General features: G+C 50.4%; 2 protein-coding genes across 2 annotated transcripts in view; one reads left to right on the top strand and one right to left on the bottom strand.

The window, feature by feature from the left end:
* Su(var)3-3 (lysine-specific histone demethylase Su(var)3-3) overlaps positions 1–19,296 on the bottom strand; it is an 85,462-nt gene that overhangs the window by 42,319 nt on the left and 23,847 nt on the right. The window lies entirely within an intron of this gene.
* Tollo (Toll-like receptor Tollo) lies at positions 1,394–5,116 on the top strand. The gene has a single exon (XM_076784063.1). It carries the CDS (start codon positions 1,394–1,396, stop codon positions 5,114–5,116), a length of 3,723 nt encoding a protein of 1,240 aa, XP_076640178.1.

Here is a 19,296-nt window from a genome sequence, read left to right as displayed (position 1 = left end):
TTTTGCCTCTCGTCCTTTTGTATATTATCTGACGGATCCGCAATAACGTTTCGCACGATCCTCGAAACGAGCACGCGTAATCCAAAGATAAAAGTAATTCGCTCGAGATAGGCGCGCGCGCACACCCTGTTCGAGATTATCAACGTCTGGTGTGCAGAGAAGATATCCAAGTTGTGGAAAAATTTGCGTAGATCGGCACGAAAGAACAATGCCTCCTGTGTAACTTGGGATAGGGACACGCTCCTCGCGTAGATTATAAATCGACGGGTACAGAGAACAGGGAGGGGGGAAAAAAGAAGGACTAGTTGCAAAATACTAGTCGGGGACTCGCGACAACTGGAATGCGAATGAGACCGGGATTCGCACAAAGGGGCATCGGGCAAACATTCTTTTTCGAGGTTTCATTCTTCGTGACAGAATCGTAGAAACGATGTGAGAACAGATGACGGTGAGGCAAGGTTTCACGGACGAATCGAACAGCAATACGGCAAAAGGGATAGAGAGAAAGGGGGAAAGGAAGAGCGAGCGAACGAGTGAGAACCGTGGAACACGAGATGCGAGGGGGTGGGGTGGACGACGGTGATCCGAGAGGGGTTAGGGGAACTGGCAAGAAAGAGAGAGAGGAGAGTAGCTGGAAAAGAGAAGGAGCGACAAGGAAATAAGAACGTGCTGGATGGAGGCTGCAGATGCTGAGGAGCCACTGTAAGGGCCCGGAGAGTGTACCTGTCTTGTTTTTATAGGCTTGCCAGAACGTCGGGCCCCGGCTACGGAGGACGACGACGACGACGACGACGACGACGACGAGGACGGCGACGACGACGACGAAGGAGAGAAGGTGTGCACGGGTGGGGGAAGAAAGGACGGCCGAGACGGGAGGCGCGGGCCGCCGTGGCGCGGAGCGGAGCGGAGCGCGAAGAGTGGACAGGGTGGGCGGAGGGGCAAGGGTGGTGGTGCCAGTTCGGGCCTTACAACTTGCCAACCAGTCCTCGGAGAACCGTGGGTCTTACCGGAGCCGTATATACGCGTATCAACGCCCGTAACTTTTCGCGATTCTCGGCTATTTTTCTCGTAGGGTGTATCGGTGAAGAGGTCGGGAGGTCGGTGAACCCTAGAACGCGTGCACGGTTTATTTCGGTAGTGTCTCGGTAATATCTCGATCGAGAGATACCGTCTCGAGGATGAAATCACCAGGATTATAAACGGACCAACGGCTAGAAGATCGGTCGAGAGAAGCGAAGAATACGAGAGTGACATGGTCGAAGCGAAGTAAAAGATCCGGTGGGCCCAAGACTTAAATGGATCGTAGCCGGTTTCGCGACAGATAGGAAGATCGGCCTAGGAGCCGAGGAATCGGACGATACGTTGATGGAAGATTGAGCGAACGGGCGTAAAGATGCGGGGCAGTCCTGCGTTCTTCGCCATATTACTGGGCACGATATTCGGTGTCCTCGGCGCGTCCCTGAGCAAAGCACTCAGGTACAAAGCACCGGATGAGTGCAAGTGGGTCGCGACCGGCGACACCGAGGACGACGTCTCGCTGGTCTGCCGTCTGAGGACCATCAACAGCGAGCTGGAGAACACGAACTTTAGCGTAATTCAACCGCAGCACACGGTGCGCCTCCGGCTGGAATGCAGCGACGCGCTCTTCTACCAGAGCTCGCTGAGCGCCGGCAGCTTCAGACCGTTGGTCGAGTTGCGAGAACTCGTGATAGAGTACTGTAAAATCGGCAATCTGTCGGACGACGCGTTCAAGGGGCTGAAAGAGTTGCGTAACCTGACCGTAAGGACGCACAACACCGACTGGTCGGCGATGGCGCTGGACGTGTCGGCCGGCGCGTTCACGGACGAGCTCAGACAATTGGAGAAACTCGATATCGGGGAGAACAACATGTGGAGCATCCCCGAGGGTGCTCTCTGCCCATTGGTAAACCTCGAGATTCTAAACTTGACGAGAAATCGGCTCCGCGAGGTGACGAGTTTCCGGTTCAATGGCGCGGCCAGATGCCTCTCGAACCTCAAGGAACTGGATCTGAGCAACAACAGCATCGAGTCATTGCCGAGCGCCGCGTTCTCGGGTCTCGCGCGGCTCCACAGCTTGGATCTGCGATGCAACGCCATCAGCTTCATGGCGGATCGCGCGTTCGAGGGCCTCTCTTCGTTGGCCATCTTGAGGCTCGCCGACAATCGACTGGCCAGCCTGCCGCCGGAACTGTTCAGCGACGCGAGGAACATCCAGGAGATTCATCTTAGGAATAATACGTTAAACGTGCTACCGCCCGGTTTGTTCAGTGAACTGACTCAGTTGTTGGTGCTCGATCTGTCGCATAACGAATTGACCGCCGAGTGGGTGAACGCGGCGACCTTCGCTGGTTTGGTACGTTTAGTGGTGCTGGATCTCGCCAACAACCGTATCGCTCGATTGGATCCGACGGTGTTTCGCGACCTTTACAGCTTGCAGATTCTTCGGCTGCAAGAGAATCTACTCGAGAGTTTGCCGGAGAACACATTCTCGGCGCTCTACAATCTGAACACGTTGCTGCTGAGCAACAATCTGCTCACCGTTATCGACGCCACCACGCTCAGCGGACTCTACGTACTGAATCTGCTTTCGTTGGACAATAACCGGCTGCACACGATACACCCGGGCTCCCTGAGAAATGCCTCCTCCCTGCAAGAGTTCCACCTGAACCGTAACCAGCTGCAGTCCGTCCCGGACGCGCTGAAAGCCACTCCCCTTCTACGAACCCTCGACCTCGGTGAGAATCTCATTTCGGAGATACCGACCGGCACGTTCGATCACGTGGCGCAGCTTTACGGGCTTCGATTAACCGAAAATCATATCGGGAATCTCACAAAGGGCGTCTTCGATCGTATCAAGGAACTAAAGATATTAAATCTCGCGATGAACCGCATACAGTACATCGAACCCGGCACGTTCGACGAGAATCTGAACCTTCAGGCGATCCGTCTGGACGGCAATCAACTAACGGATATCGCCGGCCTCTTCACCAATCTGTCGAACCTCGTTTGGCTAAACGTCAGCGACAATAAGTTGAAGTGGTTCGATTACGCGATGATACCAACCGGATTGCAATGGCTCGACATCCATTCGAACGAGATACGAGAGCTGGGCAACTATTTCGAGATCGAGAGTCAGCTACAGTTGAGCACCTTTGACGCGAGCGAGAACAAGCTGACCGAGATCACGGGGAACGCGATACCGATGAGCGTGGAATTGCTGTTCCTCAACGACAACCAAATCTCCAAGGTGCAAAGCTACTCGTTCTTCAAGAAGCCGAATTTAACGCGCGTCGACCTGAAGGGGAATCAAATTCGAAACTTGGAACCGTACGCGTTGAGAATCAGCGCGGTGCCGGCGGAGAAGCCTCTGCCGGAGTTCTACATCGGGGACAATCAATATCTGTGCGACTGTACCATGGAATGGCTGCAACGAGTCAACAGGCAGAACCAATCTCGAGTGCAACCGCGCGTAATGGACTTGGAGAGCATCTACTGCGAGCTGCTTTACGACCGGGAGCACATGTTCGTCCCTCTGGTCGAGGCCTCGCACTCGCAGTTCCTCTGCAAGTACGACAGCCACTGTTTCGCTCTGTGCCACTGTTGCGACTTTGACGCCTGCGACTGCGAGATGACCTGTCCGCAGAACTGCACGTGCTACCACGATCAATCGTGGTCGGCGAACGTGGTCGATTGCTCGAACGGCGGTTACGTACAGAAGCTGCCCGAACGGATACCGATGGACGCGACGCGACTCTATTTGGACGGGAACGACCTGCGCGTCGTGTCCAGTCACGCGTTTATCGGCCGCAAGAAGCTCCGAGTGTTGTTTCTCAATTCGTCCAACATCGAGATCGTGCAGAATCGGTCGTTCAACGGATTACGAGACCTGGAGGATCTTCACCTGCAGGACAACAGGATCCGCGAGCTACGGGGACACGAGTTCGAGGGACTGGACGCGCTCAAGCAACTCTACCTTCAACGGAATCGGATCTTCTCGATCGGCAACGACACCTTCTCGTCGCTGCGCTCGTTGCGCATCCTCCGGCTCGAGAACAACCGTCTGACAACTCTGGCCGTATGGACGCTGCCCAGATCCATCGAGATCGGTTTGTCCGGGAACCCGTGGTCGTGCGAGTGCGATTATCTGCAAAGTTACCGCGAGTGGATCCGCGAGCCGAACGTGCGTGTCACCGACGCGTCCGCGTTACGCTGCGTCTACAACGTGACGGAGTTCGAGGCGTTCGGCGACGAGGTGTTCGCGGACAACGAGTTCGGTTTCTCCGTGGCGAGCAACGTCGATCGCGAGACGAGCAACGACACCGCGGTCTGCACCGGCACGGCCAGCGTCGACAACGACGCGCACCGTAACTACACGAAGACCATCATCGAGAAGCAGGCCTTGCAGGATTATCTTCCGGTTTTGATCGCGACGCTGGTCGGTTCTCTGCTCGTGATGCTGATCTGCATGCTGGCGTTCGTATTTAGACAAGAGCTGCGCGTCTGGTTTCACTCGCGGTTCGGCGTACGGATATTTTACAGGAATCACGAGGTCGACCGGGACGATCGGGACAAGCTGTTCGACGCGTTCGTCAGTTACAGCTCCAAGGACGAGGCGTTCGTCGCCGAGGAGCTCGCACCCGTCCTCGAGATGGGCAATCCCTCGTACAAGCTGTGCCTGCACTACCGGGACTTTCCAGTCGGCAGCTTCATAGCCGACACTATCGTCCAGGCGGTCGAGTCCTCGCGACGAACCATCATGGTCCTATCGGAGAACTTCATTAAGTCCGAGTGGTGCCGATTCGACTTCAAGTCGGCCCACCACCAGGTGCTCAGAGATCGAAGACGCAGGCTGATCCTGGTGTTGGTGGGCGACGTTCATCAACGGGACCTCGACCCGGACATACGACTCTATCTAAAGACCAACACGTACTTGCAATGGGGCGACAAACTGTTTTGGGAGAAACTGCGATTTGCGCTGCCCGACGTGCCAAACAATCAGAGGACCACGCAGAGGACGAGGCAGCCGCCGCCGGTCCGACGGCAGCACAACAACAGGACGTCCAACGGATCGCGCACCGTATCCGTGCACATATGATCGCGGTGGTATCTTCATCGTCTGTGTAGTTGTTTGTGCGAGCGTGCGCGATCGCGGCTCTCGTGAGATTCGCGCGCGACTTCCGGTACAGTGCGTTTCACTGCGGTGCAATAACGTGGCATAGATGCGTATAGTGTGTAAATACAGCGAGGATTTATACGTATATATATATGTATTTGTATGTTAATAAAAATGAAGTGTGCGAACGAAAGAAGAGTGTGTTGTAAATAGATAATCGACGTGAGAGGGAAGTGAATATACATATATATACACGCGTTTAAGGTGCTTCCTTGTGAAAATGGGATATACGAGAGAACTTAACGTCCCGGTGTCTGCGCATTGCAGCGAGTCAGTGAGTTGTTAGATAGCTTAAAGTCGTTGTAAATACGTCGCCGTATTCCGTCTTGTAAGACTGTTCTCGGTGTCGATCGAGCTCACGGTTAAATTTAAGAGTAAAGCAGTGCGCCAAGTATCTCGTCGGACGAGAGGCTCTCGCGCGACGCGACGCGACTCTTCGTACTCCGGCACGCTCGCTGTGTGCCATGTGAATTGTTTACCTTTGCGCGCCATATCGTTATAAACCCACGGACTTTTAAGAATCTACAACGATTCTCGAACCTCGGTGCTTGTCCGTTCCGCCTGTGAACGTGCCAACGGTCGCGATCGTAAAACCACTCGAAGCGATCGTTGCGAGTCGATCAAGACGACGCGAATTCTTCGCGGCCCGTTCGACGACCGGGTGGGTGGCTCTGTGTCGAGCAAGCTGACAGTGATACCACTTCCTAATCGTAGCTATCAATGTATATTTAATTGCACTTAGACTGGCTAACGGCGAACTTGATCCAGGAACGCGGAGCTTGCGTCTGTGGGCCTGACCACTTGTAAAGTATTATGCGTGCGTCTAATTCTTATTTATTTCGTCCTGAACGTTTACGGAGACTTCGCGTGTCATTCGCGAGCCATCGAGCGACGCGATTTCGTTCGATTCGAGATCGCCATGGGAAGTCTCCGTTTGAATTCGGCAGTCCGATCACTTTCTTGCCACTAAGACCTTTTTAGTTACAACGAACGGTCGTGTTTCAAGAAATTTAGCGAAATTTCTGTGCCGGAGCTTTATATCTTGCCTCGGGAACGATGAATCAAACTTCACGTGCAATTAGTTCCCCTTAACTGCGACCGTCGAATTCAAAATGCGCGTCACGCAAGGAAACTAAAGTACCGCTATAAATAATTGAAAATATAATGTACAAACGTGAAACAATTTTCCTTTAGCTTTCCTCGCAAGCGGCTATCATGTTTTGCAGACTATCCCGACAACGTGAAAGATATTATTAGAATAAAAATCTGTGACTGAACAATAAAATGCTCTATTTTTATGTTTTTAACACCTTCTGCTTCTTTCTTTTGTTCATCTTCATTCAAGTCTCGTTCCCCCCGATACTTGGTAACAGCTAATCGATAATATCCACGGTAAAAATGTAATTATCGTTTCATAAGCAAACGTAAAGAAGCATTAACTCTTTCTTTGTTGATCGAGCAAACATTAAATATTTGCTTTTGAGAAAACAAAGCGTTTCCGTTGGTCGTTCGGTTCTCAGATAGAAACGTGTGTAAACTTCCGCCGCTTCTCCGACCGATTTCCAAACCCGTTGCCACGAAACAGAAAGTTTTGAACTTTCGACGAATTATCATAATTGAATTGCACGCGACTCTGTAAAATTCCACGGGATGCTCGCCGAGGTGATCACGATTCCACGATGTACGGTCCAGAATAATCGAGAAAGGATCGTCGAAGGACGTGGGATATCGCGTCGAGCAGAATGCCAGCAATTTAAAAGTCGGTAAGAGTTAAACCGCGCGAAATAATGTTCGCGTCGATACGCAAGCGTCGGGGAGCAGCGATATCGGTATACATATATCTATGATTGCACGCGTAATCGACACGCGGCAATTGCAACAACGCGCAACAGATGTGACGCAAAGCGATTCCGACCGCCGCGATATTATGAATAACGCGAATATGTGTCACGGACCGACGTACAATCGCGATTACGCGAATTATGGAAGAACCGAGAGTCTTACCTAGCCCACTGTGTCGCAACGACGAACGCATTTTGCGGTTTCCTTAATGGCATTCGGAGATCGCATTGTGCGCCGGTCATTTTCAATAATAATTGTAATCGCGGTTTCCTAACGTTTCAGTTACATTTCAGCCTGGTTGCGCGGCGACCACAGTAATGCTGGTAATCGAACAGCCGTATCGATAGTTGCGAACGTTATTCGCTCGATGAGAAATCGTGCACGAGTTTAATTATTTTATACGGGATTTCCATCTTATTTCACCGGAGAAAGAATAAGCCTCGCCTTTAAAAGACTGCTTTTCCGACCAAAGTATCGTTTCATCGAATAAGTAACATTTCTCTTGGAGAATTATCCACGGTCGTGACTTCTTAATTACTCTTCGAGCAGTGCACCTGTCATCGATCAAAACACAAACAAAGGCGGCAGAACCGCTACGAGCGAAGGAACGGACTCTAATAAATTCTACCTTTGATTAATTACGCTCGACGAATTAGAGAACGAGGTTAAGCAATGTTTGCGAAGCTTCGAGAAATAATGCGACTCGATACATTCTTCGCGTTATAATCTAAGCACTTCTACAAGAACGACTATAGCACGCTGTATAAGCGAATCGCAGTTTGTAGATTTTCCATTCTCAATGAACGAATGACGATTGCTGGTTCGACCATACGGGTCATCGTTTTATTCAAATAAAATTCACCATTGGGACACCCTACCTTTCTCGTATACCGTAAAAACAGAAAACTTTCTCGCCGAGTCAGCGAACGCGCACCGTGAATACTTTATATGTATATGGTTACCGCGTTGGCGACTATGAAAATATGAATTGCAAATCTCACGGATAAATTCGACCGAGAATAATCGAGCGTGTATCTCGGGTCGATCGTTAGAATGTACTCGTTCGATTCAATTACTTATCTTATCGGGGTATTATTAAGCGTTTATGGCGCACGATAGACGCAGGGGATAAAATAGAGCGTCGGTCGTACGAGAGAAACGGCCGAGCGACGCCGATGTGCATCTTCGCGCGGGTAACGAGTCCGTATTCTTTCCATGGTCCGAATCCTGTTCTGCTACTTTTGTAATTAACAAGCCCTTAACAACGTATCACGGGCGAAACATGGCCATCGCGACGTCGTTTCAACCTTCCACGTTGAAAGACTCCTTTGGTCTCCGTCCAAGTATAATTTACCGGTCGGACAAAAATCCACGGTATCGTAACCTGCCGCGACTACTGTGCGAAAGAATCGAGAATTATGCGAGCGAATCGAAACGGCCGCGCGATCTAAATGGAGCGCCGCAACCGATCGTGTAGATCGATTCGAAGGCGAACCGCGCCGCGCGCAACGGACGCCGATACAAGCCGATACGCACTCGAGAAAAATCTACGCAACGAGAAACATGATTAAGAACATGTACGGTCGAGGGTGGAGCGCAGAGGCAAAAGGGTGCGATTGACATTTCGATGAATATTCAGTTCCTAGTACCGGTAATCGACGCAAAAACCTCACTGCAATCAAGCGCAATATTCTATAAGATTTATCGAAATTTTTCAAGCAAAATTTGCGACCGTTGACTAAGCAAGTGCTTGGGAAATATTAACTTTAGGTGGAACAAAGTTGTCAGCAGAGCCGACTAGGCGAAACGGTGATGCTGTCGTTGTACAAACGCGAAATCCGTGCTCGAATTCCGATTCGCAAAAAGAGGTAGAAGATGGTCGTTGAACGCGCGCGTGCAAGCGCAAAGGTAGCAAGAACGGTTGAAAAGGTACGCAGAGCTTATTAAACAGCAAGAAGAGGAGAGACGTGGAACGAGGAAAGCGAAAAAAGGGATGTAATAGTCGTAAAGTCTGTGTATTAAAATCTTTCGATGAAGGGAAAAAAGTAACAAATGCAAAGAACGAAGGGTTGCCAGAGGAGAGAACGAGCACCCAAGGATATCCGCGCGGCAGGCTAGAACGAGGAAGCGAACGGCAGAGAATAAACCGTAATGGCGAAGCATAAAGCTAAAAGATCGTGGCTTAGAAAACAATGAATTAGGGGACGATAAAATACGAGGAGCAGAGGAGCCGGACGCTTACTCTTCGAATATTTCTTTGGTCGGCGGGCTCGTTCGTTTAGCAGCTCGCTAACTCGTTCGCGCAGTAGTTAAGCAGCACCGGAGAATGCAGCTCGCATGCCTGCCAACCTTCTCCCCCGTCTAGTAGCGGCTAGTGGCCCGATCCTTTATGCAGTATAACGGAATTTCTGTTTGCGCTATCTGCCGGCAACGGCACACGCGACTTCTACTCCGCCGTGGCCGAGGCCATGTTAGGAAGAGCCGATTGTGATTCGTGGCTCAGATTAAGACCAATGAGCGGAAGGCATCGTTAGTCGAAATCGCTGTGCATCGATGCATTCGAAAGATAGGTTTTGCCCCTTTTCGCCCAAGGAAACGGAGGAATCGTAACCAGGCTTTTGTAACCGGGTCGATTAAAGCCCCGGGACACGTACTATTTACCGTGGAACGGTTTCGCGGGACATGTGCTTACACCGTTTTCCCGGTCACTTTTGCCAACGGTGGTGCTTGTACTATCGCTGGTAGTTTCCGCTATTTTGTAAAACAACATTCTTTCAACACCGACTAATACGACCAAAGCACGGGAAAGAGTCGCGACAAACCGTGCGGCAGCAACTCGACAGAAAGTATCGAGTTGGTCTACGAGTTTTCGTTTACACGCGAGAGGCACAATTACTTTTTTAACAACCCCGATAGGTTGTTTGCTTCGGGAACGTATAACTCTCCGATTCGTCGAGTCGCTCATCTTCTGCAGCGAAATTTACGAGCGTTCCCTGTCCGCGATACGCTCGAGAAACAATTCTCGGGCAGAAACAATTCGAGCGAGCGAGCGAGCCTACGGTCGAAAAACCGTATCTTCAATTACAAGCGACATTGGCACGTGAACTTTATATTCGCGTGTACGACTGCGTGTACACGAATGTTGCCGCGTAGTTTAGTTATCGCGATTGAGAATTTAGTGTCCGGCTCGCATTGTCTCGTGGAGCGAATGCATATTTCACACGTGCACTATCCTTGCACTGGCCGCCGTCGTGTAGTCGCTGCGGCTTGCTGATTATGCGAGCGGCACAGTCGGTTACACCGCAATACCCTCTTGCATATACATCGTCGCGATGGCGCGGACTGTTGCACCGCTACAAGTAACATCATAATAACTCGTAGAAATCATTTTGAGCCTTTGTAAAGGAACTTTCGAATGTCCGCCGAGTAGAACCGCCAACGTTAATCCGGGTGCGTCCCAACGATCCTGCGACTAGTATTAATTACGAGAGCTTTACGATCGAACGTCGCTTGCGAAAATTCGAACTTGCAAAAGCAGGGAGAGAACAGCGAATTTTTCTTACGCGGCGAAAAAATAGCTCGCGTATTTGAACAGAATTAGCATCTACGAAAGATAGAAAGTTTCCCAAAGTTGTTCGAGAACAATGAAGATTATACCAAAGACGAGTTCGCTGGGAAAGTTCTGCGCAAGATACGAGACGATCTTTCTACCTCCTTGGGCGTTGGAAAGGATTCCGACCAAACTATCGTAACTCCAAAGAAAAAAACTGCTTAACGATTTCATAAGTCGACTCGTTTACGACTAAATTGATTTTTAACGAACCGACATAAATGTTCGATAATTCGATTTATTAAAGAAGCATCGCGACCACCGGGTAAACATTATTACATCGAAAGGAGGTGGATCCGTATGCTGCGCGAATCCGACGCGATCGTTCCAAACAGCGTCTACGACTCGATAGATTACAAAGCATTTTCGCGGAACACTGAATCGGATCCAACCTCCGCGGGTTCGAAAGGTCGAAAATGCAAGTTACAGGGGACCGGTGACTTTAATCGATTCTTTGCAAACGCAACTCGTTCGAGCGAGTCGCGGGGCGTGTCGGGCCATTCCGCTTCTCTCTTTCTCACTTACGAGGCTGTAAGCTGTAAGCTCCGAGACTTTGCTCGTAATAATACCACGGGACCCCGTTGACACGCCTCGTTGCTGGTTAAAGCCCTCCTAGCAGAGCAATGAATTTTTTTCTTTTTTTTTTACCACGTACGTATCCGATCGTTAAGCGCGCTTATCGACGAGCAACCGGTAATGAACACTCAAAACGCATCCACGGTTTGAATTAATCAGTCAAAATCACTCTACGTGTTTGGGAAACTTTATCGGAATCTGGATGTATGGCTAAGAGCAAACAGGATCGAGTAACCGTATAAACCGAAGCAGGCTTGGCTCTGTTTAAATCTATAATTGTAAGACGTTACCTAACAAAACCAAGGAACGACGGAAAGGGGAACATCGACTGCTCGAGGCAAAGAGATAGACACGACTAGGGTACCAAATCACCGTCTTAGAAAAACCTTGGGCTTGGAACAAGGACGAAACTTGCTACAAAAACAGACACGCGACACGCTGAAACGAGGTAGACAAACATCTGCCAGCAAAGAAAATGCGGGCAGCTGCGAGCGATCGAAATTCTCCAAGGACCGTTCCGGGGCTCGTTTCCGTGCACCGACCGACGAAAAGAACAAAATATGGAAATTTTTAAAAGACTCTGTCCGATTATGTGTCGCGAGTCCGGCTAAATCGAAACACGCGTTCCCGGTTGCGTACGCAACGCTCCAGCGACGTTCGTTCCGGTTGCATAATTCGAGGTTCGCGCGCAAAGCGGGAATTAAGTTACACATTGATCGAGATAAGTAGAACTCCGGTCAATGATTAATACACGCGTTTACGCGCGGTGAATTTATCGGCGCGCGTCGTTGTCGGGCATTCCTTGGCCGTAATTCTCGTGCAAGTTCACGGTTCGTAAGGACGAACCGAGCCGGCCGGGCCGAGCAATTTTCTGACCGGTGCGTGCTCGGTCACGGAATAAGAAAAAGGGACAAAACGGACGATCGTGAACTGCCCGTAAGGAGCCTACCAGATCAGACGAGGCGGTCACCGAGATAAATGCAAACGTAACACTAAATCTGTAAACGCGAAAAGGCTAGACAGTACGAAAGAAACGTTGTTTATGTATATGTTCTCGTTTTCCGTTGCATGTTTACGCGCTATTTTCTAAACAAAGTTGCAGAGAGTCTACGTGAAGTAAGATGGTTAGTATTGAAACGTAATAAGGGCAGACTTCGTTTTATAACCGGAAGACAAAAGTCGTGAATAAAGATATATAGTGTTCGGTCACTCGTCTTATTTTGGCCTCTAGAATCTCCCATTAAAATGTTTCCCACGGGTGGCCGGACACCCTGTATGTCACAGATAACGTTTCGTAGGGTTTATCGTAGCTGCGTTATTTTCTCGGTAAATGAAGAGTCGCGGTTTGCAGCGTTGCAAAAACGACGACTCGTTAGCGCTACTTATTCGTCGTAGGTTTTAGACGCTGTCCACCCCGCAAAGAATTTTCAATTAGCGATTAAGAAGCGTCCGAGGCTCGGAAACTATCGTCGGCGCATTCCGAGCGCTCCACCGAAAACGAGCACCAGCGGAGCCGGCGTTTCCGAACCCGATCCTTTATCTATTAACTTATCGGGCCTCGAATCTCTCGGCTACCCCTTTACGCCATATATGTCATCGAGCTAGACCGTCGAATACCGATCGAGCCGATCCCCGCGCAGTCCGGTAGCATCCACGGACGAGCGGTTCGACAGAGGAACACTTTGGTTCGCGAGTAGCCAGGTATTCCGTCGTCTCTTGCATGCCTCGGACGCTCGGTTGCTCGGTTGCTCGGTTGCTTGACTCCGGGCAGCAAAGGCGTGGTGGGGACTGTTAGCGCCCGTCGTCCACCTTCCTTCCAACGGGCTATGACAAGAAACGTGCTCTCTGTCTTATATGCCCTCGAGTTTTCGTCCTGCTCCGAGAACGTTGTCCTCCCTGGTGCCGCGGTAAAGCCAAGCAGAGTCCAGTCGAGTCGAGCCGAGTGACCGGAGTCGACTCGCGCGCTCCTATCATCCTTAAGGCCGGTTTACAGCCGCATAAGCCGCGATGGTAATTAAACGACCCCACTTAAGGCTAATGCACAATGACGCGCGATGCCCCCTTTCCACGATTACCGGCCTCGCATATTTTTTAATTAAACGCCGCATCGCTAACCCTTTCCAAATGGACAGTTCGAAGACCGACATAATTAACTTTATGGGTCAATGATTGAACGAGACTGTCGGATTTAAAGAGTCCGGACGAGCACGCCGATTGTTTCGTGGAACGAACCGAGATACAGCATAACGTTTCCACGTCGAGATATCGTTCGTTTAAGAGCTACTTGATTCGTAATATCACAAAGTGCTATTAAGATAGCCATTGGCCTGACATCTAGCATCGTATGCTCGAACTTATCTCGAACGCGCGACGCGCGATATCTAATGTTTGCGCTAATCGCGAGACGCATCTTTTAATGTTGGCCGAACGTCAAGAAAGTTACAAGCAAGCGACTCGTGATACGTGCTCGACAGACACATTTGCCGAGGAACGTTGATCAGAATCCTAATATTAATACTCGTCAAATTGAACAACCATGCAACGCATTCCTGAACGTACAGCATCAAGAATATTAAGAAGAAATCGATACTACATCGAGCATCGATTTCAATTTTGTCAATCGGCTCGTCGTAAAATACGTCGAGATCATACATTTTTCGTACGTTTTGTTCGGACGAAACAACTTTTTGCTAAAGGCAAGCAAATCGGCACAACTGCCATTATTGGTTCGATTCGAATCTTTAATGGCATCGTTCTGTTTCGTACCAACATCGGTGGTCTCTGAACGCATGGTGTGGTATTCTTAATGGACACATTATCGATCCATATTACTTGGATGATATCTTCGTTGAAACAAAATGCAAAGATTTCGAAAAGAGGGCTCAACAACCGGGAAACGAATACAGTTTCGGCAGAGTGGTGCTCTTGTTCGCAGGATAAAACGAATAATATTATGTTTACGCGAAAAGTTCCGAAAGTGTAAACGGTATCGTAGAGGAAAGTACGTCGATCTCCGAAGGGTCGATATTCCGTTGGAATCTGGCAAGAAAGAGGCAAGCAATGCCTGTGTTGGTCAGAGGTGCGCGAAACACCACACGGGAAAGCGCAACAAAGACACTTTTCGAAGCCTCGGTGAATAATAGAACCAGATAGCGCTGCATATTTCAAAGGGGCAGCAACTTCTTAATAACACGAAGAAACGAATCAATCCAGCCGAGCGACGATACGTGCATAATGCAATTCCCTGACTTGCATTTCTTTCGTTGTAAGCAACGTGGAGAGTGCTCGCGGGTAGCTCGAACGAACGTCGATATCCAATGTAAAGGAATAATTCAGCGGACCGTGTTTCTGTCTTGCCCGGGATCTCGAGCTCTCCGCGTTCGAATCCCTCCTCGCCCTCCCTGCCGTCCCGAACTTTTCTTTCTCGAGCAGCTTGTCTCCGGGCTAATACCATTCGCTCGACGATATCGAGAAAAAGTATTCTTGCCGGAGCACGCTCGTGGCTGCTCCGGCAAGACGAGGACAGGTTCTTCCTGAACCGCGCCGTTCAGGAAAAACCGTATCGCCCAGAGTTCTGTTCGCGGAAGAAACGAAACAGCGAAAAGTGCAACAACGACCCCGGAAGACGAATAAAAATAAACGAAAAGGCGATATCGGCCCCGGAGTAATCGACGCATCGCCGGACCAAAACCGTCCTTTCGAGTTCCCGAAACGTACGAGTTCGCGAAGAAAGGGGATCGACCGTGCCGGATTCGATCGAAAGAAAGCATCGAGCGAAAGATTGATAGAAGCAGAGAGTAAAAACAGAGGAGAGGTTATACAAAGGGAAAGAAGAGGAGCCCGGTGTATCCGGTATTTGAGCCGAAGGTGTTGCGTGCAACTTAACAAGCTAACGACGAGCCGTACGAGTGCGATTTTCTTTCCTATCAACCTCAATCTACTTCTCCCGCTCTTTCTCCCTCCTTCACACCCTCGCAGGCAGCCTGCCCTTTCCCGTCTTCCCACCCTTTTTCAACGTTTCCGTTTCTCTCGGTCTCGTTCGGTTTCCGATCGTCCGTTCTCTGTCGTCGGCCCTCTCGTTCTTTGCGTAATTCTCGCCGTGCGCGTATCTGCTTTTCGTCTCCCACCCCCGCCGCCTGGCCTCGGTCTTTTATCCATCCGTATAGCCTTTTCAGGGTAAAAAGTCCGCGACGACAAGGATTGCCATCGCGGCTGCCGTTTTACGGCACGTTGAGCCTTGTCAGTGCAAGTATGCTAGATTAACTCGGGGCTCGCTAATAGGCCGCATTACCGAGCCTCTCGCGCGTGGTCCGAGTTTCTCACAAACGAAGACTGAATTATTCAGGATCGTGTTGTCTCGCTGATCCCTATGACCGGCGCGATCATCGAGGATAATCGATGGCTGGCTGGCACGACTCACGACAAGCCGGGGTATATCGGAACGAATGGAATCGCGACGATTTCGTCAAAACCGCCTCGAGCTACGATTACTCGCCCGACACGATGCTATTGGCGAATCGTCGCCACGGGTTGGAATTCTTCGGAACTTGATTTCGATTAATTATACGGCGAACACGAGGTTGGCTACCCCTTAATCGTAAATTATTCTTCCGCAATGCGTGTTTCGTTGCTTCGTTTGCACACCAGCTGGGAAAAACTTCTTCCGCTTGCTGTGTTGGCATTCACCGTGTAACGCGAGACTACCTGTACACGTGTTGGTGCTATTCTTTGGTATTCGTGGAGGTTGGCGTGCAGTCTGTCGAGGAGGAGCACTACGCTGTTTCAAGAAAATCCTCGAAAATCTTGTTTAAAACACGCTACGCTCTATAAAACCCCTACGCCCTATTGCTCTGCAAATTCTCCGAAAATTTAAATCCTCGAATACCAAGTAAAATTGAACGTTATGTCGAAAGGTTGACGAACATGAAATCGACATAGTACTGTTTCAGAAACGATATGATATTTCTGGAGAACCGTAACCGGTATAATCGATATTTATCGTAACCTTTTTTCGCTCGTAACAGTTACAACATCATCTCGATTCTTTGTGGCCATTTCGAGAACCGAGACCGATATTATAACAGTTTTCAATCCCTGGTTTATACCCGTATGAACGGTCGAACCGGGCTCGTTCCTCTCCAAAATCCTCGCGCGATACGTATCGCTTATGAGTAATTGTAGAGTGGCGAGTGGTCGGGTTATGAATGACTTTCCGTTCACTGGCACGTGTAACTATACATCAACGCGTTAATTACGCAAACGAAATCTGTATTATACGGATGTCAACGATCCACGTGTATACGCGTATCGACCTATCCTTTCTCGAACCAGAGAATCAAGGTCTGCCTCGCGACTCTCGCGTTACGTACCTCCAGGATCAGTGGCTCGCAATGCTCAGAGACCTCGAAGAGCCCCGAGGAACTGGAGAGATCGCGGTACGAGAACGTTTTTTCGATGCTGCGTTTAGCATGGTCGCGGAAGGGAGTAAGCGTAGATACAAAGCGCGTATCGGGGAACCGCCTAAATCAATCGGAAGCGTTATCGGGGAATACTCTTGGCGCGCGAAAAAAAAAAGTCGCGATAGTAATTCAACGCGATACGGAACGCGCTGATTCGAACGTCGAACGCGAGGCTAAGGACGCGACGCGCGAACAAATCCAGCAAGCAACCTGTTCTTCCTGGATTTTCGCCGCGATAACACGGCGGCTGTCTCGAACAGCTGCTTCGTTCTCGACTGGAAACGGCCGGTTGAGCACCGCTGCCCGCGAACTCGGGAGAATATGGGCGCTCGACGGTGGGAATACACGTGCACAACGATGCTGCACGAAAATTCATATCCAGCGTGGCAGGCGAGCAGCATATAAAGGCGAGCCACGACCGTCGAAATATATTTGCGCATACATTTTTTCCTTCGCGGTTATACAATCCAAGAAGTTACCGCCGCCTCGTCCGAAACGGCGCTCCCCGTTCTTCGCGCACCGGCGAAAAAAGGGATCGTTGCAGCTTGAAATAAACGTACGAGCCTTCAAATACATTATCGAGCGAATTCTTGTTTATGGCATTCCAAAAGGTGGGACAACGCGGATATCATTTACTCGCGGCACCGCCAGCCCGGATACGTGCCTCCGTCGAAATAAACGCGCCGGACGAGCAGAGTCCCGCAGAAATTTGTTCCCGGGGTTCCCGGGGCCGTACGGGTCGAGAGGAATCGAGGAACACGCGTCGTGAATAATAAACGCGCGATATTATTACGAGCGACAAATAAACATTTACAGACACGAACTTGGATATTTCACGGTAAGGTCGGAGTACCTATACGCCGGGGGCGCGTTAAGCCGCGCGTACTTTAACGCCGCGGATTCGAACGAGACTCACTCCTGACTAGATCCGCATCTTTAGAGCTCTTAATACGCGCGACGGTCCCCGTTTTAGCCGCGCGCGTATACAATGCTTGACCGTCCTTTCGCGGTCTACCGTTATATTTTACGGGAAACGATATCTCGTTCGACGCGGCATCCGAGACCATCCAAGAGCATCCAAGAGCATCGCACGCCACTCGACGATCATGGGAAACCGCTGGATAGAAATTATCGCGGTACGTTTCCGTTCGGAGCGTGCAATCGTCGCGCAATATGCTCGAGGTGTAGTCAGCCGTAATCGCCGGAGACGATAATTAATACATCGGCTCCGCGTAACTATCTATTTATATCCCGACGGGCATTAACGTCGCCGTGATAGACGGACGCGTGCATGGTTATTGACTATTGGTATCGCGATTGTGTATTACTGTTAATCCTTTAACCTTTCTACGCTTTCCCCACCGCGAGGAATAACCTGTCGTCGCTCGCATCGAAGATTCATGAACGACGCTCCTCGTCGCTTTCCAGTCGGGGACCACGGGGACGCATTGTCCGCGAGAACACTGGGTCCACGGCGGACTTGCAAATGAACCTCTTTACGAGAGTTTACGCGGTCAGGACGGGGACCGTTCGCGCGGAAACGATTTATCTTTACACGCCAACACGCTCCGCGAATGAAAATTCAATCCACCGTTCTATTTTAATATCTTCTTGACCGATCGACGTTCCTATCGCTTTCGACCGACGCCATTTTCTTATTTATACGATACTTTTCTATCGGAACTTTGCTCCGACTGTACTTAACGCGTGGACGATTAAATTAATGGACGTTTCGGAATGTATTACGCGAGAGAATATCGTTTGCACGGCAGTTTCCTGGGGACTAGGCAGGATGTTAAACTCGCTTCGGGGTCTTGGGTGAAGGACGCGAGAGGATCAGGCGGCCACCGAGAACGATGATCCTCGCATTTCCTTTCACTGACAACGCGGTTGCACGCTATGGTTATCATTTCTTTGGGAAATTACAGTGAACGGTCGCGGCGCGGAAACGACGCGCGACTCTGACCGCGCATAACGGTCTATTAGCGCTTCTCACGCGTTCTCTGCTTTGAAAACCGTGTGTATCTCCTCACTCTTCTGAACGACCGTTTGCAAAATGTCGACCGCGTAGGTAATTGTGCCGTAATCAGGATCCGTCCGATGGAATTCCAAGCGCTCGAAGAGCAGGACGAGGAATGTCCCACGCGTCCTATTCGCTTCATATCGGTGTTCATCCGGCGTTTCAACGACGTGACACCGTGGCCGGCACAACGTCGAGAACGCGGCGCGTTAAAAAGGGACGATCAGCAGCGGCCGCGGAGCTGAAAGGTACGCGCGGAGGACACGCGAAAACGAACCCACCGACACGGCTCAAGATCGACTACCAGCTTCCAGCTACGACTCCTATCTGTCGCGCGTTTCAACGATTCGATTCGATTCGAGGGAAAACATCGATTGATATTTTCAAACCTCCAAGAGCTTCGCGGTGCGAACGCGCATCGAAAAAGGGGTGGTCGAGGGGTGGTCGAGGTGGTCGACGCAAGGGGCCTTCGTAAGTTATCGGCCGCGTCGGTGGGGAGTTTGCTATGCACGCTTTCTTCGGATAACCTTTCAGGCCGACAATTATTGGTAATATCGATACCGCACGCCCGTCGGCCGAAGAACTCACCTTTCCG

Source organism: Colletes latitarsis, chromosome 2, assembly GCF_051014445.1.
Source record: "Colletes latitarsis isolate SP2378_abdomen chromosome 2, iyColLati1, whole genome shotgun sequence".
Taxonomy (NCBI): domain Eukaryota; kingdom Metazoa; phylum Arthropoda; class Insecta; order Hymenoptera; family Colletidae; genus Colletes; species Colletes latitarsis.
The sequence above is the reverse complement of the archived record's forward strand: the minus strand, read 5'-3'. Positions and strand labels throughout refer to the sequence as shown.

What these genes read in the sequence shown, in the direction of transcription:
- Tollo (XM_076784063.1), top strand. Translation starts at nt 1,394, where the DNA reads ATGCGGGGCAGTCCTGCGTTCTTCGCCATATTACTGGGCACGATATTC.